This window comes from Odocoileus virginianus, chromosome 33, assembly GCF_023699985.2.
Source record: "Odocoileus virginianus isolate 20LAN1187 ecotype Illinois chromosome 33, Ovbor_1.2, whole genome shotgun sequence".
NCBI classification, from domain to species: domain Eukaryota; kingdom Metazoa; phylum Chordata; class Mammalia; order Artiodactyla; family Cervidae; genus Odocoileus; species Odocoileus virginianus.
In genome coordinates, this window is record NC_069706.1 from 33,958,876 (window position 1) to 33,983,282 (window position 24,407).

A 24,407-nucleotide genomic window follows, 5' to 3' on the forward strand; every position below is an offset into this window, starting at 1 on the left:
TGAGATGGAAGCTCCTGGAAGATCTGGAGGAGGGCCATGCCATGATTAGCCAGAAGGAGCTAGAAGGGGACACAAGTGCAGTGGCTGCTACCAGGACTATGCCTCTTAGATGTGAAAACTGCAGAACTGGGACCCGAATGCAGGTTGCACTTGGTTCCCCAGGTCACCAGGCAGCGACCCACCACCCCTCCTGCCCGGCCAGCAGTCCGAGGTCATAGAGGGCGTGCACCCCAGTTCTAACTCAGACATGAGTTACTGGTGAGGAAGAAAAGGGTGTTAGACCCTCCCTCCTTAACAAACAACAGTGACAGAAGTAACAAGGACAATTACAACAGAAATGCAGTATTTCCTGAAAGAATGAGAATCGAGTTTTTCTTCACAAAGCTCCTGCTGGCTGAAGTTTCGAAGGCAGAGGGCAGGCCCATGACAGACGCATGATTGAACATCCTGCTCTTGACTCCTGATGCCAAGGGGAGGGAGAGACCTCCCTGAAAGGCCTGTAAACACCTACTCCAAAGACAAGGCCCTGATGCTCCTGAACCATTGTTCCTGTTATTTCTTCAGTCATAAAGCAAAGGGCCCTTGTGAAAATCAATGAACATTTGACATTTTTTCAGTTGAGGTCAGTGATTCAGTACTTAGCTCACTTGGCTTTTCTTAAAGGTGCCTTACTGTATTTAGAAAATATAAAAACCTCAGGCTGTAATTTTGACATTAAGAAAGCCAGCCCGCTGCTCCCTTCCTTCCAAGGTTTTCTAGTAAAGGCAATCCTGACAGTTCATTCTCTAAACCCAAATACAACACAGTGGAGTGTGTGTGTCTGCATGCATGAACTTTTTTATTCCACCTCCAGTGCTCTGGGTTTTTCCAGATTTTCTGATGCATAGCCCACTAAGTGCTCAGTCATGTCTGATTCTTTGTGACCCCATGGACTGTAGCCCACCAGGCTCCTCTGTCTGCGGAATTTTCCAGGCAAGAAATACTGGAGTGACCCACTCCATGGGGTCTTCCCAACCCAGGGATTGAACCTCTGTCTCTTGGGTCTCCTGCATTGGCAGGTGGATTCTTTACCACTAGTGCCACTTGGGAAGCCCTTGCTTCCACCTTGGGAGCTGACTGTGGAGTGTACCCAACACATGGGACTGCAGTTAAAGCCAAACTTGGAAAAACAAAAATACAACTGCTCATGTTTATGCCTCAACTCTGAAGACAGTATGAGTCTCCTGAAGTCAAATCCCATGTCTTGTAAAGAGCCGTTTCCGAGCTTCGCTCCCTACTTGCAGAAATAGAGATTAGTGGGTTGGCACTGTGAGACAGGTATAGCCTCGCTCCTCATGGCCTGAATTCCAGCCCCAACCAGCAGCTTCCCTGTTGGAGTGGTCACTCCTCACAATGAGCAGGACGCTCACCTGTCAGGGTCACTTATAGATTAGACTCCAAAGACCCTTCTCAGAAGATGCTCCCAGGATCAGGAGATGATGACCTGGTCCTCAGATGATCCCTGATGATGAGAAAGGCAGAAGAGTCTTGGAATTTGGGTCCTGGGACGTCAGGGAAGGAAGGAAAATGGGGTCCCTGTGCCCTCTGCTGAAAAGGAAAGGGAGTCAGGGGTAATTTCCCTGGTGGTTCAATGGGTAAGACTCTGTGCCCCCAATGCAGAGGGCCCAAGTTTGATCCCTGGTCAGGGAACTAGATCCCACATGCCACAACTAAGACTCAGTGCAGCCAAGTAAATAAACAAATAATAGTTTAAAAGAGGAAAGGGGGGGCTAGAATCTTTTTTTCATTATCGATCTGTTGGTCATCCTCTAGCACAACATTTAAAAGTAGCCTTTTGCCTTCGATTTTTAATGGATGTATCCATTTACTTGGGCTTCCCAGGTGGCTCAGTGGTAAAGAATCTGCCTGCCAAGCAGCAGATGCAGGTTCGATCCTTGAGTCGGGAAGATTCCCCTGGAGAAGGAAATGGCTACCCACTCCAGTATTCTTGCCTGGGCAATCCTATGGACAGAGGAGCCTGGTGGGATACAGTCCATGGGGTCGCAAAGAGTTAGACATGACCTAGTAACTAAGGAGCAGCAGCAGAATCCATTTACGTAGCCATTCCTCCTGCAGAACAGGTATATCAAAACACTTGCATACAACACAGACCCCAACTAAAGAACCTCTACTACTAAAAAAATGATGAAAATCAAAAATCACTATTTGGCAAATACCATAATAATAATTATAGCAAGCAAGAATCATCAATGGATGCTAAAATTACTGGGAGAAAGTAGGAGGAGGAACAGCATATTTGTCTAGACTCCAAATATCTCCCCACAATATACTTATCAATGACAAAGGGAGAAATAGTTACACAACAGGGGAGAAACCTGGCTAAGACACCACCTTAACCAAGTGATCAAAGTTAACATCAGCAGTATTGATTCTATGTACCTCTTAATATGTGCCCCAAGAAAGGTACAACATGCCTTTCACAATCTGCTTCCCAAGAATGCATAATCTCCATCAAATAACTGGCTAGTACTTTCACAAGTGCTGAAGTCTTGAAAGACAAAGTAAGACCAAGCAATGGCCCCAGACTGGAGGAGACTAAGGAGATAAGACAAATTAAATGTAAAATGGGGAAAATAAAACCAGAAAAATGAGATGAGTAGGATGGTTGGTAAAATTTAAACAATGTCTTAGTTTAGAATATTATATCATTGCTAATTTCCTGACTTGGATAATTGTACTATGGTTGTAAAAGATATTAACCTTAGGAAAATGCTATAGATTCAATGTCTGTGTTTTCCCAACCCCACCTCTAAATTCTTATGTTGAAACCTAATCCCCAGTGTGATGGTATTTCAAGGTGGGGCCTTCTGGGAAGTGATTAGGTCATAAAGGTGGAGCCCTCATGAATGGGATTAGCACCCTTTTAAAGACCCCAGGGAAGATACATTGAGAAGAGGACTGTCTATGAACAGGGAAGAGAGCTCTCTCCAGATAAAGAATCTGGCAACACATTGATCTTAGACTTCTCAGCCTCCAGAACTGTGAGAAATAAATGTTTGTCATTTAAACCCCCCAGTCTATGGTGGTTTGATCCAACAGCCCAAAAAATGGACTAAGGGAAGTTGGTAAAAGGAAAAGCTACACAGAAACTCTATTTACTAGTTTTTGCAACACTTATATAAATATAAAATTAAACTTTAAACAAAGTTTGAAAAAAACACTTGTTAAATTATTAAAATATATATATGATAATGTGATTGAAACATGGTCTGGAATGGCTAAATTAGGAAACCACCTAAATATCCATCAATTGAGGGAATGGGAAATAAATGATGATGCTTTTCTACAGTGGAATACTACACAGCTGTTAAAAAGGAGGTGTCTCTATGGGAATATATTGCAAAATATCTTCCTGGGGGAAAACCAAGTTATAGAACAAAATAACATCACTTAATATTTGTTTAAGAAAATATGTTTACAATCAGGGACAAAGAGAATAGTAGCAGCCAAGGGTGGGGAGCCTTGGGAGTTTGGGATTCAGTTCAGTTCAGTTCAGTCGCTCAGTCGCGTCCGACTCTTTGAGACTCCATGAAATGCAGCACACCAGGCCTCCCTGTCCATCACCAACTCCCGGAATTTACTCAAACTCATGCCCATCGAGTCGGTGATGCCATCCAGCCATCTCATCCTCTGTCGTCCCCTTCTCCTCCTGCCCCCAATCCCTCCCAGCATCAGGGTCTTTTCCAACGAGTCAACTGTTCGCATGAGGTGGCCAAAACATTGGAGTTTCAGCTTCAGCATCAGTCCTTCCAATGAACACCCAGGACTGATCTCCTTTAGGATGGACTGGTTGGCTGCAAACTAGTATATACAGAAAGGATAAACAACAAGGTTCTACTGTTTAGCATAGGGAACTATATTCAATATCCTGTGATAAACCAAAATGTAAAAGAATATGAAAAAGAATATATATATATATGTATATGCATAACTGAGTCACTTTGCCATACAACAGTAATGAACACATTGTAATTCAACTATACTTCAATAAAACATAAATTAAAAAAGAAGAAGAAAATACATTCACAGATATACATATATGTGGAGAAAAAATCTGGAATGATATTTTAACAATAGGATTATGGAGGTGACACTGGAAGAGGAGAGAATGTTCATTTTTTACTTTACTCAGTTATTACCAACTGCTTAAACTTCTTTTTAGCAGTAAGGATATATCACTATCTTCATAATAAAAACAAACAATAATAATTCTGGCCTAGGAGCATACTCCTATGGGTCCCACCAGTTCATGCTGCAGGCTGATTCTGGGTTCAGCTCCATGCTGAGTCCTATAGTGGGCAGCACTGTGTGGGCACAGGCCCCAACTCAGGGGCTCACTCTTCATCTTTGGTGATGAAAACTTATCCAACTCATGATGACCCTGTGATGGTTAATTTTATGTGTCACCTTGGTCAAGCCACAGTACCTAGCTCTTTGGTCAAATGTGAATGGATGTTGCCATGAAAGTATTTCTTTAGATGAGATTAACATTGAGGGAGTAAACTTTGAGTAAAGCAGATTACCCCTCCATAATATGGTGGGCCTCATTCAATCAGGTGAAGGCCTAAGACTGACCTCCCCTGAGGAAGAGGAAATTCTGTCAGCGGATTGCCTTCTGACCTCAGCTGCAACAGCAATTCTTCCCTGGGTCTCCGGAGCCTACCCCGCAGCTTTTGGAGGTGCCAACCCACTCCAACCACATGAGCCAATTCCTCAAAATTCTCCCATATAACCTACTACCACACATTACTGGTTCTGCTTCTTTGAAGAACCTTGCCTAAAACAGACCCCCCACACAAATGTCCCCTTAGTGGAGGGCACAAAGTGTTCTCTCAGCACAGAAGGGAGAGGGATTTGCAGTTTGAGGAGGGTGGTCCCAGGCAGAAGATGAGGAAGGGTCTCTGAAACAGAAACCTAGGGCTGGAGAGGAGTAGGGGTGAGGGGGTAAGGAGTCCAGTTCCTGGAGCTGAAGCAAGACCCGAAGGGGCAGAGGATACGGAGGCAGGCAAGGCTGGGTCTCAGAGTCCCTGGATGTCTAGTCACCCTTTCAGACCTCTCTCTCTGAATGCTGAGGAGCTCCTGAGAGCTTGGAGTGGAGGACACTGGAGACAGAAGCAAGGCAGTGGAGGGGGGCGGGGCTTGAGGAGGGCACAGCCATGAAAGGGGCAGGGCTGTGGTGGGGTGGGGCGGGGCATGGGCGGGGCTTGGGTGGGTGTGGCTTGAAAGGGGCGGGGGCTGTGGTGTGGTGGGACCTGAGGGGCGGGGCTGTGTAGTGGGCGGGACTTGTGGTGGGCGGGGTTGTGAGGGGTGGGGCTTGAGGTGGGCAGCTCTTGAGAAGAGGGGCTTGTGGGGTTGTGTGTGTGTGTGAATGGCTTCGCCTGGCCCTTTTGCTCATCAAATATCCACTGGATTATGAGGATCTTTCAGCTGGGGAGTAAGTCCCTTTCGTCTTCGCACACACACTTGTCCCCATACCCCAAACACAAAAGGTGCTCCATAAATGCGTGCCCGACTCTGTTTCCAGGCGTCAGCCCTCCTACCCCAGCAGCTCTGCTAGAGCTGGGTTCACCCAGAGGAAGTGAAAGGGAAGGCAGAGCTGGCCAGCCCTGCGGCCGTTACCTCACGAGGTTGGCGCAGGGGCCAGGCCACCGGCAGCTCTGATACACGCGCTGGACCACCGTCTCCGAGCCGTTCTGCACCTGGCAGGACACCGTCCGTGTCACCGTGTGATGGCACCAGTGCCTGTGGGGAGAGCAACAGTCACGTCAGTCCCACCTGTTCCCCAGGCGTCTGACTGTGGATCAAAAGGCCGTCTGAGGCCAGAAGGGGCCCCTCCGCATGCCTGCAGGGCCACTGCTGCTGGGCAAGGGGCCCACTGAGACCCTCTGCCCGGTCAAAGGGAGAGAGTAGCCACACCCCTTAGCCATCAAGCCCCCCCCCACCCGCCCCCCGCATCATTCCAGTCTTCCAACAACTCCGTGTGAAATCAGGATGGGGCTGTACCCCTGCCAGGAAATCCCCCTCTGGAAGGGAAGACTGTGGGGAGATGATTAGAACACACTGGAACGCGGGGTCATAGGGAAAAATCACAGGATGAGCATGGGGCTGTGAAACTGTGGGAACCCAGCAGGGCCCCCAACCCAGGTCCTAAGAAAGGGCTCCGGCTGAGAACCGAAAGATCCAAGTCAGCCAACCCTAAGTGTAGGGGCAAAGAGTGGGGACAATCCGCAGAAGAGACAGCAGAGTGAGCAAAGGCAAGGAGCTGAGACGGACCATCGTGGGTTCAGAGACCTGCCTGCGGCCAGAAGACTGGAGGAAGGGGAGGAGCCAGGAGACAGGAAGAGGCCTGGAACCTGCCAGGCTAGAAGTGGGTCTCATCCTGACGTTGGCAGGAGCCCCTGAAAGACTCTGAGCTGTGGGCAATGACTCAGATGCCTCTGATTTTAGAAAAGCCCCTCTGGTGCAGTGTGTAAGAGCCGAGGAGGCCTGACTGGGACCCAGGGAGCTCGGGGTGCAGAACATGTGCAAACAATATGGTGATTGGATCAAGAAGGCAGACACCTCCCCCCTCCCATCTCCAGATCCTAGAAATTGAAAATCTAAAAGTAAGTCCCCCATGAAATCATCAAGATGGTGGCAGAGGAGGTCCCTTACTCAGTAACCCCCCCCCCCCCCAGTAACAATAATTTGGCAGTTGTCCTCAGACAAAATTGCCTTTGTGGGAGCTTTGGGATTTTTGCAAACTATTTATCTGATAAGGATTGATATCAAAATATATAAGGAACTCATAAAACTCAATTGCAAAAAATTAATAATAATCCATAAAAAATGGCCAAAGAATCTGAATAGACATTTCCCCAAAGAATACATGTAGAATACATACAGATGGCCAACAGACACATGAAAAGGTACTCAACATCAGTTTGTGAAAGTCGCTCAGTCATGTCCGACTCTTTGTGACATGATCCCATGGACTATACAGTCCATGGAATTCTCCAGGAAGAATACTGGAGTGGGTAGCAGTTCCCTTCTCCAGGGGGTCATCCTAACCCAGGTCTCCTGCATTGCAGGATTCTTTACCAGGTGAGCCACCAGGCAAGTCAAAGAACACTGGAGTGGGTGGCCTATCCCTTCGCCAGGGTATCTTCCCAACCCAGGAATCGAACTGGGGTCTCCTGCATTACAGCAGGCTCTTTACCAGCTGAGCTACCAGGGAAGCCTCATCAGGGAAATGTAAATCAAAATAAGATATCACCTCACACCTGTTAGGATGGCTGTTATCAAAAAGATGAGCCAAAAAGGGTTGTTGAAGGTGGGGAAAAAAGGGAACCATGGTACAGTGTTGGTGGGAAGGTAAATGGGTGCACCCATTATGGTAGGTTCCTCAAAAAAATTAAAAATATAATTATTTTTATATAGATAGATATTTATTTATATATTTATTTTTATATAAATAGAATTATAAAAATAGAATTATATGATCCAGGAATCTCACTTCTGGTTTATCTATCCAGTTCAGTTCAGCTCAGTTGCTTCTATCCAAAGGAAACAAAATCAGTATCCCAAAGAAATATCTGTACCTCCTTGTTCATTGCAGCATTATTCACAATAGCCAAGATGGAAACAACATAAGTGTCCATCAACAGATAAATGGATAAAGAAAATGTAGTGTACATATACAAGGGAATGCAATTATTCGACCATAAAAAAGAAAGGAAACATTACCATTTGTGACAACATGGATGAATCTAGAGGACATTATGCTAAGGGTGTAAGTCAGACAGAGAAAGACAAATCTGTATGATCTCATTTATAAGAAGAATCTGAAAATGTCAAACTCATAGAACCAGAGAGTAGGACAGTGGTTGTCAGGGGAGAGGGGGATGGGAGAGATGGGGAGATGTTGGTCAGAGGATACAAAATTCCATTTATAAGATGAATAAGTTCTGGGGATCTAATGTACAGTTTAGATCTGTACAGGGTGATTATGGTTCATAATACCATACTGTACACGTGAAGTTTGCTAAGAGAATAGATCTTTAGTGTTCGTACTTATGTTCTTATACACATAAAGAAAGGAGCTATGTGAAATGATAGATGTGTTAATAATCCATGGTAATCATTTCACAATGCATATGCAATTAAATCATCACATTGTAAACCGAAAAAAATCAAGTTGTACAATCTAAATACTTTTTAAATTTGTCAATCAGAATTCAATAAAGCAGATAATACAAATAAAAAAGTCCCTAGGAGCATTGGAAAACAAAAAGCAGTGGGACAGGTACTTTGAGGAATTTGAGGAGCTAAAAGCACCAGGGACTTAATGGAAGGAGGAAGCACAGTCCAAAACACACAGGGAAGAATGGGTTCAAGGTGGGCGCACTGTAGGAGCAGCAGACGTGGCTAATGGGAGAGGGGAGGGGCGCAGAGGTGACTGTCAGAGGACCACAATAGAAGGAGCCAGACAGGTAGGACCAGGATTCCTAGCCTTGCTGGTGTCAAGAATCAGGCATTGGTGTCATACAGATGAAGTAAGTTAGAAAAACAAGTATGTATATTAACACATGTATGTGGGATCTAGAAAAATGGCATATAGATGATTTTATTTGCAAAGCAGAAGAAGAGACACAGACATGGAGAACAAATACACGGATACCCAGGGGGAAAGCGGAGGGGTCGGGGGGGGGTGGAATTGGGAGACTGGAATTGACACTTACTGTTGCTGCTGTGTATAAAATAGATAAGTAATGAGAACATACTGTACAGCACGGGGAATTCTAATGCACTGTTGTGACCTGAATGGAAGGAAGTCCAAAAAGGAGGGGTTGTAGGTATAAATATGGCTGATTCATCTTGCTGTTCAGTAGAACCTAACACAACATTGTAAAGCAATACTTCATTAAAAAAATTAATTAAAAAAAAAAAGAATCAGGCATTGAACTCTTCTGTTTCATGGCGGGTGTGATCAGAATGGGTGCCTCAGAGGCTGATGACCTCCAGGAAAAACTGGGACTCTCTCAAGGTCAGATCGCTGAATTCTTGAACATTCTTTATCCTCTACCTATTCCACCAACCCACCAAAAGGCAAAGCAGCAATGAACCGGGAAACAGAAACAGCTAATGGAACACCCCAAATGCCAAGAATTTCAAACTATTTAAGAAAAAAAGGCCAATACCCTGAAAGGCACTGACTCAACAGAGAATAAATCATGCTTCAAGAAAAAATAATGAATGAAGCAACTGGAGATGCTGCCTTATGGAGATGGTTGTCTCCAGTATAATTAATGTCCTCAAGGAGACATAATTTTTCACACATAAGAAATACTATGAAATGAAAAAGTTAGATACCTTGGAAATGAAATATGACTGGGAAAAGAAAACAGCTCAACTGGTGAGCTGAAAATACAGAGCAGACAAATTAATGAATGAGCTGATGAATGAATAACGTGAGCCACGACCTCTCCAAGGATGCACTGCAAAGGGACACAGAGATGGAAAATGTGTGAGCAAAGGTGAGGTACCCAGAAGACAGACCAAGTTCCAACACACATCTATGAGGGGAGACCAGAGAGAGCACAGGAATGTGTAGACTTGAAGCGATAATAGAGACTATGTCCCAGAGCTAAAAAAAGACATGAATTCTTGTGTGTGTGTGTGAACAATTTTTTCATTTTTAAATATTTTGATTGAAGTACAGTTGATTTACAATGTTTTAGGGCACAGCAAAGGGATTCAGTGTTTTATATATATATATATATATATATATATACACATACATATATATTCTTTTTCAGATTCTTTTCCATTATAGATCATTACAAGATACTGAATATAATTCCCTGTGCTATATAGTAGGTTTTTACTGTTTACTTCATTTATGTATAGTAGTGTGTATCTATCTGTTAATTCCAGATTCCCAATTTATCCACCTCCTATCTTTCCGCTTTGATAATCACAAGTTTGTTTTCTATGTCTGTGAGTCTATTACTGTTTTGTTAAGAAGTTCATTCGTATAATGCTCTTAGATTCTACATATGAGTGATATCCTACGATATTTGTAAGACATAAGTTCTTAATTCAAAAGGGCCCACTGAGTGCTAAGCAAGATGAACAAAGAAATGAATGAAAGTGAATCAACAAAATCAAACACAGGCTTTTAAAAAATCAAATAGACAAAATTTGGATAATTATTGTTGAGAAACAAACAAAATACATAAGTAGACACTGAGGACAAGAAAAAAATTTCATACAGAGATTAAACATTGTAAATAAATATTGTGTCTGATCGTAACATCAAAATTTTTCAAAATCTCGACAACTGGACAATTTTCAAGAAAAATATATTGGCACTGTCAAAAATACCATAAAGAACATAAAAAAGTAGTCAAAAGTCGACCCCTTTCCCCAAAGGCACCAATTAACCTGGTTCTGCCACCAGTCTGCTGCGTGACTTGAACCGAGCCTCAGTGAAATAAAAAAGTCTACCTCTCAAGGTTATTGTGAGGATTAAATGAGCAGGTCCAGGCTACTGGTGTGTGAACGACATGGCACTACCTACCCCAAGGTGTCGCGACTGATTAGCTGGCCACTTGCACCCCACAATGTTCATAAAAGTGTAAGAATTGTCCTTCCTACTTTTACAGATGGGAAAATAAGTAGTGGGAGGTGAATTTCCACTGCCCATGACTCAAATCAGAGGCCAAGTTGGGAAGGGAATCCAGCTCTCCTACCCAGGGTTGTACCTACACAGTACAAACCACTGTCTCTGCCAGTTACGCAGGGAAGCCGGGCCTGGACCCTTCCTCCATCTCTACCAGGGAGCATCGGCAAGAATCTCGAGGGATGAACTGCTGCCCATTCCAAGGACCATGCTCCACCCAGAGAGTTGCCCCTGGCAATCTGGAACAAAGTCCAGCCACTTCTGGGTCAGCGCTTTCTATAGGGAAATGAGCTATGAATTGGAAAACATTTTCACATGCCTCGATTCATCATCTCCAGACACTTGATCTTTTAATGGGCTGTAAATGGCTTCCCAAAATCAAAACCTGGCCAAAAACAACCAAGAAGGCAGGCAGAGACAAGGAAGGAGGGCTCCAGGTCTTTTCAGATGGAATTCTAAACCCTGTTCATCCCCAGGCTTCCGAGGATGCGGGGAATTTTGGGAGAAGACACTCTGCCCTCACATGGGGTCCCCCTTAGGATCCCCTTAGGTCTTCTATTTGGTGGGTGGCATCGAACCACCGCCCACCCTCACCCCCACCTCTGACCATGATGAGTGCACGATGGTAGGTGAACAAGGCTGTATAGGCTACAGAATGACTCCACCCAGAGACCGGCCTGACAGTGGAAGTACAGCTGGTGACTGCACCGGAAGGACAGGCCCAGGGGCACAGAAATTTGGAAGTGGCAGGCCTGGTCTTCAAACTGCCTAGGAAGTGAGGGTGGCCTCAGCAGCCTCCATCAGGATTGGGGGAGGGGGGATGACTGGCATTATTTGGGGACATCATCTCAGCAATATCCGTTCACCATTTGCCACCAGCCCTTCAGCTGAGCTCTCATAGAGGGTCCAGGATGGGAAACTGACTCCCAGATTTGGGGACAAATCTGCTCTCCTCCAGGCTTGTTAGTCGCTCAGTTGTGTCTGACTCTTTATGACCCCATGGACTGTAGCCCACCAGGCTCCTCTGTCCATGGGATTCTCCAGGCAAGAATACTGGAGTGGGTTGCCATGCCCTCCTCCAGGGGATCTTCCTGACCCGGGGATCGAACCCAGGTCTCCCACATTGCAGGCGAATTCTTCACCATCTGAGCCACCAGGGAAGCCCAATCTACCCTTGATGAAGAAGAGCAACTGATGGGGCCCTGCTCCACCTGGCACCCAGAGGGGCTGCTCCCAAGCAGCTTTCACCACACTAAGTGTCTGGCTCTCTGACTTGGTGAATCGTGAAATCCTTCGTTGAGTCCTTTGGGAAAAACCAGTGCTAAGTGGCTTTAGGAAACCATGTCATGATGAAACGGAGGTCTTCAGAACACCCCCAGCCCATGCCCTCCTCTGAACAGGACTAACCAACCCGTCTCTGATGCTATTTTACCTGGGAGATGCCACTGCAGCACTCCTCCCCGCTTTAGCCCCGGGACCCCCCTCCCCCACCGACCCCTGAGCCCCAGTCCTGTCTGGGCTTTGCTTTGGGACCTGATCTCGCCTCCCCCACCGACTCCTGAGCCTGACCCAAGCCTGGGGGCATTGACAGTGCTCTCCTTCCCACAAGGACCACACAGTCTGCCCCCATGTTCCTGGCCCACGCTCTGCTCCACTCCCACGTGGCATCACCTCAATGCTTCCTCTTGAACTCCCAACATATGTGCCCCACTTGCACGGACACACCCCATCACAGCCCATGGAACACCTCAAGACACACCACTGCAATCCGTCCACGACTGAGACCATCGCTCTCCAACCCCTTGTCACTCCATCTTGGTGACCAGCTGCACGAAGCTTCTGGTCCCCTGACCCAGAATCCCCAGGGGGAAGCTGCCCCACCCTCCATCTTTTCCCTCCCTCACGCTCCATAGCTGACCAGCCCTACATCAGCAGAGTCCTACCTGCACCCGGCCCTGGGCCCATGGTCCTGATACCCCCAGTGCAGCCCCTGCTGGTCTGCCAGTCTCCCTGCAGTCTCCTCCAGGTGCCACCAGAGGGCGCTCCCTAAACCACAACCCATGGGTCCTGAGCACATAGAGACCTCCTGCAGACAGAGTCGGGCCCAGCCCCTCAAGACAGGTTTCCTGGTTGACAAAGCAGTTTCACTTACTGTCATAGGATGACTTGTATCCCCCCAGATTCGTATGCTGAAGCCATAACCCTAGTTACCTCAAAATCTGACTATTGGCAATAGGGTCTTTTAAAGAGATAATTGCATTAATGTGAGGTCCTTACAGTGGGTTCTAATCCAATATGACTGGTGTCTTTATCAAAAGAGGAAATTTGGATGTGATATGAACAGAGGCGGGGTGGCGGTGGGAGGGGGGTGTGTTTCTCTAGTGGCTCAGACGATAAAGAATCCGCCTGCAATGAGGGAGACCCAGGTTCGATCCCGGGGTCAGGAAGACCCCCTGGAGAAGGGAACTGCAACCCACTCCAGTGTTCTTGCCTGGAGAACCCCATGGACAGAGGGGCCTGGCGGGCTACCGTCCACGGGGTCTCAAAGAGTCGGACCTGACTGTTGACTTTCAGGAACAGAGGGAAGGAGGCCTCAGGAGAAAGTACCTTTGCCAGGACCTTGATCTTGGACTTCCGGCTTCCAGAACCATAAGGAAAGTAATTTCTGTTGTTTCCGCTGCCCCCTGTACTCGGTTATGGCTGTCCCGGTCAACTCACTCACGTACATGACCTTGTTCAACTTCTACTTTTGTTCAACTTCTCAACAAGTCTCAGATAGGAATTCTACCAAGAAGGAACCCAGACTGCAGGGGAGATCAAGGTCACATAGTGATAAGTGATCAGTGTAGGTTCTTCTCTTTTTTTTTAATTGAAATATAATTAACCTACAATACTATGTGTTTCCGGCGTACAACAGAGCGGTTCAACATTTCTACGCCTCACAAAATGATCACCATAATAAGTCTTGTGACCATCTGTCACTATACAAAGTTTTCACGATATCATGAATTATATTTCCCGGACTGTACATTCTATCCCCGAGATTCATTTATTTTGTAAATGTAAGTTCATCCCTTTTATCTTGGGTCTTGAAGGGCAGCCTTCTAATTCCAAACCTCATGTGGTATCCACGTGGCCATGAAGGACAGCAGAGAGTTAGCAAATACTGCATACTGTTAGCAAATACCTCATACTCCGGCAGGCCCTCAGGGGACCACCTCACACGCCAAACAGCAGGCAGAGGGGCCAGCCCCCGCCTCATGTGTGAAACCATCGGGACAATTGCTGAGGGTGATTCAGGCCACAGCAGAGCTCACGGGGTGGGCTCCGAGCGGTTCCTGTCCCCTGCCCCCTCCCCTCTGTGGTTACCTAATCGGGACCTCCTCACACAACCCTGGGCAGTCAGAACTGCTATCACACCAGTTTTCCAGGTAAGGAAGTCAAGGCATATCCAAGGCCACCCAACAAGTCAACGGACAACCCAGATTCAAGCCCAGCCCTTAGCCACCTGGCTACCTGCTGGCTTGACCTGAAGCTCACCCTGAGAGCCTGGGTCTCTGCACACAGGGGTCTGTCCACCTGGGGCCATGCCGCCAGGAGGGGACAGGGCCGCAGACCGTGACGGAGGGAGGCAGCGGGGTGGGCGGGGGGTTTGGGGGGTGGGGTAGTGCTGCTGACGGAAACTGCAGAAGCCCGGGAGCTGGCATTTGCAGAGGCCTAGGTCCTGGGAGGGAGTCCGGATCCAAGCTAGATCTCCCCAGCCCATAGCGAGCAGCCAAATCTAACAAGAGGAAACATGACCAGGCAAACATGGAGTCCGGCACTGCAGCCCCAAAACCCAGTGGACGAGCCCCAGATGGGGTGCAGTGGTTCTCGCCAACAATAAGTTCACTGTGAGTCAGCAGAGTGTGCGGTCCACGGCAGGCAAAGGCGATCTCAGGCCGTCTGAAGAGCAGAATAATGTCAAGAACATCCCTGCTCGCCTCTGCACCGGCCCGAATACGGCGGACCCTGGGCTGCACCACCCAGAGCCCCTCAATGCAGGGCCTTTAGCCCCAGGTGCTAGAAACACTGCCAGGGGTCATTCAGCCTCGGCTGCCCAGAACCACCGCCCCCAGGTCCCAGGTCTTCCTGGGGCCCCATCCAGTGTCTGGTCCCTGCACGAGATGAAAGGCCCAGCCATACTGACCGCAGGACAAGTGGGAGGGCCAGTGGAGGTACAGGGTCCACATCACAGCTCAACTTCTCCCTCTAACTCCTGCTTCAGCCCCACCCCACCCCCCGCCCCAGCTTCCCTGGACATCAATCTTAAGAGCCGCCCTAAGACACTTCCTCCCTCTTGGACCCCCATGGAGAGGAGCAAACTGAGAGGCGGTGCCCTGGGAGGAGAGGGCTGCTGGCCGCTGTCCTGTGAGCAGGAGATGACAGGGCTGGGAGCGAGGCGGGGCTGAGGACCAGTGAGCATCCACGGGAAGAGGACAGGTCAGAGGCCCACGATCTGGGGAGGGAGAGGGGAAGGCCCCATGCCTCCCGGGCTCCCACCTGCCCTCTCCAGTAGGTAAGACCTGTTGGCAATGGATCATTCAGACATATTCAGATATATGGGCTTCCCTGGAGGTTCAGTTGGTAAAGAATCCTCCTGCAATGCAGGAGACCCAGGTTCAATCTCTGGGTCGCAAAGATCTCCTGGAGAAGGGCATGGCAACCCACTCCAGTATTCTTGCCTGAAGAATCCCTTGGACAGAGGAGCCTGGCGAGTTATAGTCCATGGGGTTGCAAAGAGTCAGACACGACTGAGCAACTAAGACTTCAGATATATTGAGCAGAAATAAGCTGAGGGCCACAGTGGGGTAGCTTGGGAGCCCAGCTCTGCACCCAGAGATAAGTAGAGGGGAATCAGATGACCCTTGCTCGTGGGGCCACCAAGGGCCCAGAGCAGGGTCAGAATATAGAGACCATCAGAAGGTAGACTTCCACTCAGGCTGGAAAGGTGTCTGCTCCCAGAAGGGTGGGCCACGGTGCAATGAGCTGCCCATATGGTTGTTGTGGGTGCCCTGTCCTAGGAAGTGATGGGTGAGCAGAGGCAGGACACCCACTCAGTGGATGGAGGGTGAACATACACAACTGGCCCTCAAAGAGCTTGGAGGAGACTCACCCTATTGGAAAAGAGGAGGTAAGACACAGAAGATTTTTAAACGAGATGGGAACCTGATCAATAGGGTTCCAGGAAGACCAGCTGGTGGCAGAGGCCAGAGGCTGAGCCCATTCGGGATAAACAGGCACAGTCCTTGAAAGCATCAGCCAAGGCCCCACGGAAGCCCCCTGAAATGGCCTTTACCACCTAGGTCGAAACCGGGCCCATCCATGGGCCACCATGCAGCATCTTGCAACAAAGTGATGGTCCAAGAAACTGGCTGACATTTCTCTCCATCTCTCATCTCTCATCCACATAAACCACTGTCTGGAGTTAGGGCTTTGTTTGTGTAAGGATAATTGAGTGTGTGTTACACTAAGGCCTGATGGGTTTTCAGGGCACAAAAACCAATCGGAGTGTTTGGATAAGCAGATCAATTTGCGTGCATCTCCTCCCAATCGTTTTTACTGGAACTCTCCGTTTCAAGGCAACACTGGGGAGGAATTTAAGTATATGTGAGGTCACTGGCTTTCAGAGGGAAAGGATGCTGATCGGAAAGCCCCGTGGCAACTGACCAAATGTTTCTGCAAGAAAGGAGAGCACTGGCACAGACTCCAGGATGCCAAACAGAGACTTTGAGGGGTAATTCGGATTCGTGGGTGGGTGGGGGGTGTGCTGGAGAGCCAGCAGACCCCGGGGATCTCGGCTGTGCTGCAGGCAGCCTCTGGGCTTCCTCCCACTTCATTATTGTCTGCACTCATCCTCTAGCACCTTCCACAGCGGGGAATTCTTGAGGCCTCCCCCACCAGAAGGGAGGCTGGAGAGAGCCCTGCATGGAACATCAGCTACTTAGGAGTTGAATTTCTCATTCAGAGGAGGGCAGCTAAGGGAGTATATGATTTGGCCGAACCGACCGTGTGGTTTTTGAGCATTTATATTGATCCGCATCTACTCCCCTTAATGGGAGCACCAGAGTCAGTGAGTTGTGAGAAGATGGGGCCAAATGCATTGTGTGGGATCAGCATTCCTGCACATGTTTAGGGGGACCACATGCTGATACACTCTCTGGCCACAAAGAACCCCCCCGTAACCAGCACTTTTCCTGAGTGCCCACAGTGCATCAACAAGGTGCTGTGCAATTCATTCTGGACCTCCCAAGGACACCTCCTTGGTGTCCACAGGAGACCAGGATGCATTTGGTCAGTGAGTGATCTCTGTGGAAAGTAGAGCCTTCTCATGTCCAAGATCAGGATGGATCCAGCAGTGTTTTTCTCAGAAGACATGGTCCTTTGTCGTCTTTCTCAAGTGCATCATCTCTCAAAGCCACCTCCTGACTCAGATTCTGTGGGGACGGGCCCAGGAACAGGCAGGTGTAATGGGTTCCCAGGTGATGCTGAGTAGGAAGGAGTGGCACTAATGAGAAAGTCTTCTTTCTCCCCTACGTCTCTTTCCTGGATTGGAGAGATGCGGATTGGCCCAGCTCCTTCACCCACACCACGCCCCAGTAGGTCTAGTTGCTTTGGGTCATATGCTCACTCCTAGGTGGCTGTGCGGGAGGGGCAGTTACATGGTGCAAAACAAGGGGGCCCAGGACCACTACAGCAGGTACTCTGGGGAACTGTGTCCCTTTAGAACAGACTATGAGACAGGCAGGCCCAAGCTGACCTCTCATAGATGACACGTGTGTCCCAAGTAATCATCTCCTCCTCCTCCTTCCTTAGGCATAGACCTCTGGGTTTCTTCAGACTCTGGGCATCAGTAAGAAAAGTAGGCAAAATCATAATCTCATTGGTTGAGACACAGGCACGTTCACCCAGTTCTGGTCAATGGCAAGAGGAAGTTGGCTAAAGGGCTTCTGGAAAACATTATCCCCTATGGGAGAAAGCAGGGAGTGCAAGAAGGGAAGCTCATCCTTATTTCTAGACAGAGTTGTATGAGAACGTGATGCCTGGAGCTGTGGCAGCCATATCAGAGCCATGAGGAAAGACAGCCCGGGGAAGGCAGAATAAAGGACAGGGCCCTTGAGCATGTGATGCTGTTGAATCAGCTAACCCTGGAGCCACCCACTTCTTAATATACAAAATATTAAATTACCCTGTTGTGTGAGCCCATATCAGTAGGTTTTTACAACCATCTAAAAGCAACCTAATGGAAACCTGCTATCAAACAACACTGTTGAGACATAAGAATGTGAGACCAGGAGGCCCAGCTTGTGCTCGACCTGCATCACTTACCACCTGCATGACCTTGGGCAAGTCTCAACTTCAGAGTCTCAGTTTCTCACCTGCAAATGGGAGCCCACCTTCCAAGGACTGCCAGAAGTCTCAAGAGAAATAACATCTGTATGAATGTAATCTGCAGACTGCAAACCTCTAGGGAGATATTAGGTGTTGTTACTTTCAAACTATAAAGATTTACTTCATAATGTAAATCATGGTCCTGAACTAGCTTGATCTCTTCTGGGATGAAAGAAGACTTTGCTCTTTACCCAGTGGTATCTGCATTTTAAAAATATTTATGTGCTTATTTTTTTTTTGCTGTGCTGAGTTTTTGTTGTGGCACATGGACTTAGTTGCCTTTCGGTATGTGGGATCTTATTTCCCCGACCAAGGATCAAACCCGCGTCCCCTGCATTGGAAGAAAAATCCTTTTGTTTTTTAACCTCTTATTTTGTATTGAGGTATAGCCAATTAACAAACAATATTGTGACAATTTCAGGTGAAGAGTGAAGGGACTCAGCCACACATATACATGTATCCACTCCTCCAAACTCCTCTCCCATCAGAAGGTGAATTCTTAACCACTGAACCATCAGGGAAGTCCCTGGAATCTGCATTTTTTTTTCTCCACTAGATGATGAACAGTCTCAGAGGCTGTGTCTAGGTCTGTGAGGGTTACATTGCTGTGGTTTGACCAACCTTGGTTTGGGGTCTTAGGATCCCTGGGATGTAAATGCTTCACTTCCATAAACATCAGTGTAGCACATGCCCCAAGATTCCCACAGCTGAGTGCCAGCCACGGTGCTGACTCTGCCTGGTGGGCCCAAGTGGGCATCACTCACTGATCCCACCAATGTCCATGGAGCCCCCTGCCTCATGCAAGGTCCCCCAATGAGTTGTGTGTGGCCCTGCGCACTCTGGGATGCAGTAAATGCCCAGGTCCTGGGGAGTCAAGAGAATCAGGCTACAGTCCAGGCTACAGTTCCGCCTCGCTGAACAGGCTGCATGGCATCCGAGCCTCTGTGAACTCCTTTATAAAATGGGAATAATAACATGCAGCCTGGGATCCACAAAAAACAAATGAATGTGAGAGCCGTTTGTCACTTGTTAAGGAGCATCAGTGATAGTGACTGCCATGGTTATTATCACCGAGACTGTTGGGGAGACGGGGGCTGCAAACTCACTGGAGCATTCCCTGACAGCCCAGCCCCTTGGAACTCAAAAGTGCCCGTCTCTGAGAATCCCTGCTGCAACATTCGGGGGAGGAACAGCACCCCGCGAGGGAGCGGACACGTGGGAAGCCCACCTCTCCTCAACCCCCACCACTGTAGATGTGCTGGAAGGTTCTCCCACTTGGTGACGTAGTCGGAATGTGGTTTAGGTGTGTTTTTCTGGACAGCGTCTTGCTGTGGACTTAGATGGAGGATTAAGAAAGCTTTGTACCCTCAAGAAGTTTTGCAAAGATCATCCTGTCCCTACCCCGGCTCTTTACAGGTGAGAAGAGAAGGGAAGGACCCAAGATGGATGGCATGCTGGTGGCAGAGTCCGGACAAAAGCCAGGACTCCTGTTTTTAATTTTCTCCCATCCTCCTACAATCAGCCAGGCGAGTGGTTCCCAGTGTTCACTTGAGGGGGAAAAAAAAAAAAAAAGCTGATAAGAATCTGAAGAATGTGACGGCTGAAAGGGACTGACTGTGGAATCTGGCATTTGATACCCGCCCGAGGATCACACACAATCACGACCAAGCGAGTCTCCCGTGCACCAAACACCTTCTGGACCTGCATCCATTTCCAAAGGAACAGGGTTCGGGCTCTCAACTCCGGGCCCAGCTGGGTGGCCCATGACACCCCAGAAACCTGCAGTTGTCGGAGCCTCTAAGGGATTCCTCAATTCCCCTGCAAAGGGCAGAATTCGGGAGAATGAATGCCGCCTTCCGAATTAAATCCTGCTGTTTGTGAACTCTGCTTTTTCTTTGGGATCCCCACTTCTCAAACCTGCCTTTGCTTCCTAATCTCTTAGTGGTCTCTTGCTCTCAGCACCCTTCACTGGCAGCTCATCAACCCCTCCAGCAGGTAGCTGGGAAACATGGGTTAAAACCAATGGATCCTGCACTTTTCATCCAAGACAAGCCAGTGGGTTCCAGGGACCTTCCTCACAGGAGCTTCCAAGGCCCTAACTTGGGGATCCAGCTGCAGGAATTGCTGTGTGACTTTGTTCGGGCCCCATCCCTCTCTGGGGTGCCACCTCCTCCTCAGCAGCAGATGGAACAGACAAGACAGCCTCAGAGCTGGGGGATTGTTATCGAGGCCATCACCCTTCACCTCGGCAGAAGGGCCCGAGAAACACTGCCCCTCGCCCAGAAGTCAGACAGCTGGGAAACCAGACTGGCCAAGTGAGGTACCACATCCTCCAGCCGGCCAGGGCCAGGCTTCTACTGCCCACGGGGCTGGCGGTATCAGGGAAAGCCTTGACCTACACCCTCTCCGGGCAGGTAGTTCTGCAAACACCTGAGTCTGCAGAATCCCCCACACCACCCCACAGGGACTCTGACCCCCTTTAACCACACGCACCTGGGCAGGGGCCCTCCTGCTGATGGCAGTTCATCTTCCCTGGTCCCCCCGCCCCAGGATGTTCTGCTGGCCTCCCCTTCCCCTCTTCTCCTTTCCTGTCACCTGCAGGCTGCCCACCTCCCAATCCACGGAGAACGCTGAGTCCCCAGGTGTGCACTCCCTCGGCTTCCCCCCACCAGCCTCCTCCCAGCTTACCTGGCTCATCCTCCCCCACCCACTCACCCAGAAGAGGTGGCCTCTCCACCTCTCAGCTCACCTGGGATCAGGAGGCTGTGCCAGCTGTCCCCCCGCCTCCCAAGCTCCATATAGTCCAGGCTTTCACGTCCATCCTCCACTGGATCTTCGTCCAGCTACCCACAGGCTCCAGGCTCTCGCATCAGACCCCGGTCCCCACGCCCAGGCTCGTCCTTCTCTCTCCTTCGCTTCTTTGGGGCCACAGTTCTCAAAAGAGGAGTCCCAACGCCCCAGCCTCCCAAGTCTCCACTCCTGACTCTGAGCCCCATCAACACCTCTTCTTCCTCCTTCGTCTCTGAGCCTCATCTAGATGTTGGGGTCCCCCAGGTCCCATGAACCCATACCGCTCCCTCTATGCCCGCCTCGAAGGAGCTCGTCCACTCCAGGTGTCTAGAGGGAAGGCCCCTGGTCACCTTCTCCAGGCCATCCGGGCACTGGACTATTCCCAAGCTCAAAAGCGAACTCAGTGTCCTGCACACCAAACCGGCTCCCCTTCCCCACGACTCGGCCCTTCACTCAGCAAACGTCCCCCGGCATCTCAGCCACCTCGCCTGCACCAGGGCTTTATGCTGTCTCCTTAGCACCCACTGGGCCTCCCCTGCTGGCTCCTGCTGCCATTGGTCCCTGCCTCCTGGTCCCTCCCAGGACACAATTCTGCTTCCTCCAGTGCCCCCCACCCCAACACCAGGGCAGGAAATGATCCTTAGCATCCAACATCAGCATCAGTCAGGCCCGAGGAATGTTCGTGAGGAGGACCGGCATTTGCAGAAGCCTGGAGGTTCTAAAACTGCCAGAGAAATGGCTGCATGGGGCTGGAGGGGTCATGTGGTTCCAGCCTTGGCCTGAGTACAGGGGAGCCCTCGAAACAGTCTGTAAGCCAGGGCAGGATGTGAACACAGCTAAGTTCCAGAAGGTTTTCTCCAGCAGCCCCTGCATGCGCGACCCCAGGGCTGAGACCCCACCCCGAGACGGCAGCCCCCAGAGAAGCCAGGTGGGAGGCAATCCCTCAGGCAGACGTCCCCCTCGCCGGGCAGCCCACCTTCCCCTCACCTTTCCCCTCTCACGCCGCTGCTCCGCCCAAGTCCTCCAGGCACTGCGGGGTCAGCCCCTAAAATGAGACAAGATCACCGGAGAACTGCCCCTCTCCCCTGGAACCCGGTGGAGAGAGGCTCTTTCAAGTTCTTGGTTGGTTTCTGCAGAACCATTCCCCCACTGTCCCGCTGATGAAAGGCCTTTCCTCCCAGGAACCCCTGCAGACAGGCAGTTCCCACGGAGCCCCCCAGGAGGGCCCTTCCGCCTGCACCTCGTCTGTCCTGGGAGCACGGCCGCAGGGGCTGGCCCAGCTGGTGCCCTCCTCCAGGCGGGCTTTACCGTGAGATCGCGACAGAAAATCAAAGCCATCACAAGCTGCAGGATGCTAGGAAGCAGGCCACCCAACGGTCGGTCACAGGAGACAAAGCTGAAAACTAATGACTTGCAGTTTCCCTGCTAGAAAGGTTTCTTTTCATCAGGTCTGTGGTGGGATGGCTGGGCTTTTGGTTAGAATTCCTCAGAATAAGGGTTTCTCCTCTCCAAAAGAGACCTCACAACAGGACACTGGGGATCAAATGACAGCGAGGCCTGCAGACCCACTGCTTTTCTTTCCTCCAAACCATCTTATTGAGGTACGATGGACATACGAAAAGCTGTACATTATCTAATGGATACAGCTGGATGAATGCAGAGACAAGCATACGTTAGGGAGACGATCACTACAATCTCTGCAGCAAATACATCCATCACTTCTTCCAATGCCTCAGCTTCCCTACCTAAAAAACGGAGATAATACCAGCACTTAACCTGCGGGTCTTTCCAGGCAGCGCTAGTGGTAAAGAAGCTACCTGTCAATGCAGGAGACGTAAGAAGATACAGGCTTGATTCCTGGGTCGGGAAGATCCCCTGGAGAAGGGCATGGCAACCCACTCCAGTATTCTTGTATGGAGAATGCCCATGGACAGATGAACCTGGTGGGCTACAGTCCATAGGGTCACAGACTAGGACACAACTGAAGCGACTTAGCACAGAGCAACCTGTGGGGAATAAATGAGTTGATATACAGGTAGATCAGCTGGCCCAGAATAAACATGAATGAAGGCTTTGCCATTGTAACTGGTTGTCGAGGATGTTCCAGGAATTGCAGTGGGCAAGAGAGACCATGTCTAAGCTCTCAGGCCTCTAGAATTGGGTCCAAATGCAGAGATGGCTCCCTGCCCCAGAGAGCCTTAGAGGAGATCTGAGGAGCACCACCAAAGAGGATGGAGAGGAGGACGCAGACTCTCCTGTCCTTCTCCAGTTTCCTGGGTCCAGCTGTCACTCAGCCAGATGGATGGACACACACCCAGGATACGCAGGGCCTTGGGCGGGGTGTGTCATGGCCCCTGCCTGGGATGAGCTCACGGCTCAGACCCAGTCAGCCCTTCAGGAAGGTAAGCAACAACCAGGATCCCCAGCAGACCCCAGCACTTCCAGCAAAAAGGGAGTGACCCACACACACATTCCCATGTGGGCTTGTGTGTAAGCAAACACCCAAGACCGGAGAAGCTCCCATCTTGTGCTGGAACCGGACGCCCCCGGCGAAGCAAACAAGCTTCTTTTCTTCGCCATCTGCTCCATCTGCTCCAGCTCCCAGGGCTGGGGCCCTCCCCCTCTCCCCCTTTCCTTCCTCTGCCCCATCCCCCATGTGGCTTCTGTTACCACCGCCAGGCAGCGCTGACCTCCACACAGAAGGCTTTGGTTAGCGGGTCAGGCTGGAGACGCAGGGCGGGGGGCAAAGGGCACAGGCCCAAGAGGAGACCTATGGAGGGGGATGTTCTGGGAGGGAACCCTGGAGCCAAGGGGAAGAGAGAGAAGGGTGAGGCGCTCTGGGGGGCGGTTTTGGGGGGCCCCCAGCTGGCCAGGCCCTTCCCCCCACCCCCATCAGCACCCCCCTCCACTCCAGAACAGCCCCCTGCATCTTCTCAGCCCTAGAGAAGCAGTTCCCAGTTCCTGAGACCTCACCAGATATTTATATTGAGGCTGCCACAGGAATTTTCTAGAAAACTCTTCCTTCTCCGCCCACTCCCACTTCAAAGGAAGAAGCCAGACCCCTAAAGCTGGTGGCTTCTGTGGCTCCTTTAAAGTGGCTTCTGGAAAGCGGGTCTGGTGGGAACGAAGCACAGAAGAGGCCTCTGCTCCAGGACCCCTCAGAATTCCAGACCAGCCCTGGAGGAGGGGAGAGGCCAGTGCCTCAGTTTCCCGGAAGAGGGTGGATCAGGCACTCGCTGGTGGGTTCACTTTTGTCCCTTAGTCTTGTCCCCAGTTATCTTCACCCGTGACTGGGCTGAAGTTTGGGTTTTTGCTCCCAGTGGGTATCTGACCCGTAGACTTGTAGTCAAGCAAGGCTGACTTTGCCTCAGTTTACCGCACAGTTCCTGGCACTCACAGGCCCACTTAGAGCATCTGAGTGTGAATTCACAGTCTTCTCCCTACTCTGGGGACTCTGGAGAAA

The 24,407-nt window shown here is 49.8% G+C and overlaps 1 protein-coding gene across 2 annotated transcripts in view; it reads right to left on the bottom strand.

Moving 5' to 3' along the window:
* Positions 1 to 24,407, bottom strand: part of COL26A1 (collagen type XXVI alpha 1 chain) — a 165,852-nt gene that overhangs the window by 118,704 nt on the left and 22,741 nt on the right. For both annotated transcript variants that reach the window (XM_070460283.1, XM_070460284.1), the window contains exon 2: positions 5,680 to 5,802. In XM_070460283.1, the coding sequence (XP_070316384.1) occupies positions 5,680 to 5,802 (123 nt within the window). The remainder of the gene's footprint in view (positions 1 to 5,679; positions 5,803 to 24,407) is intronic.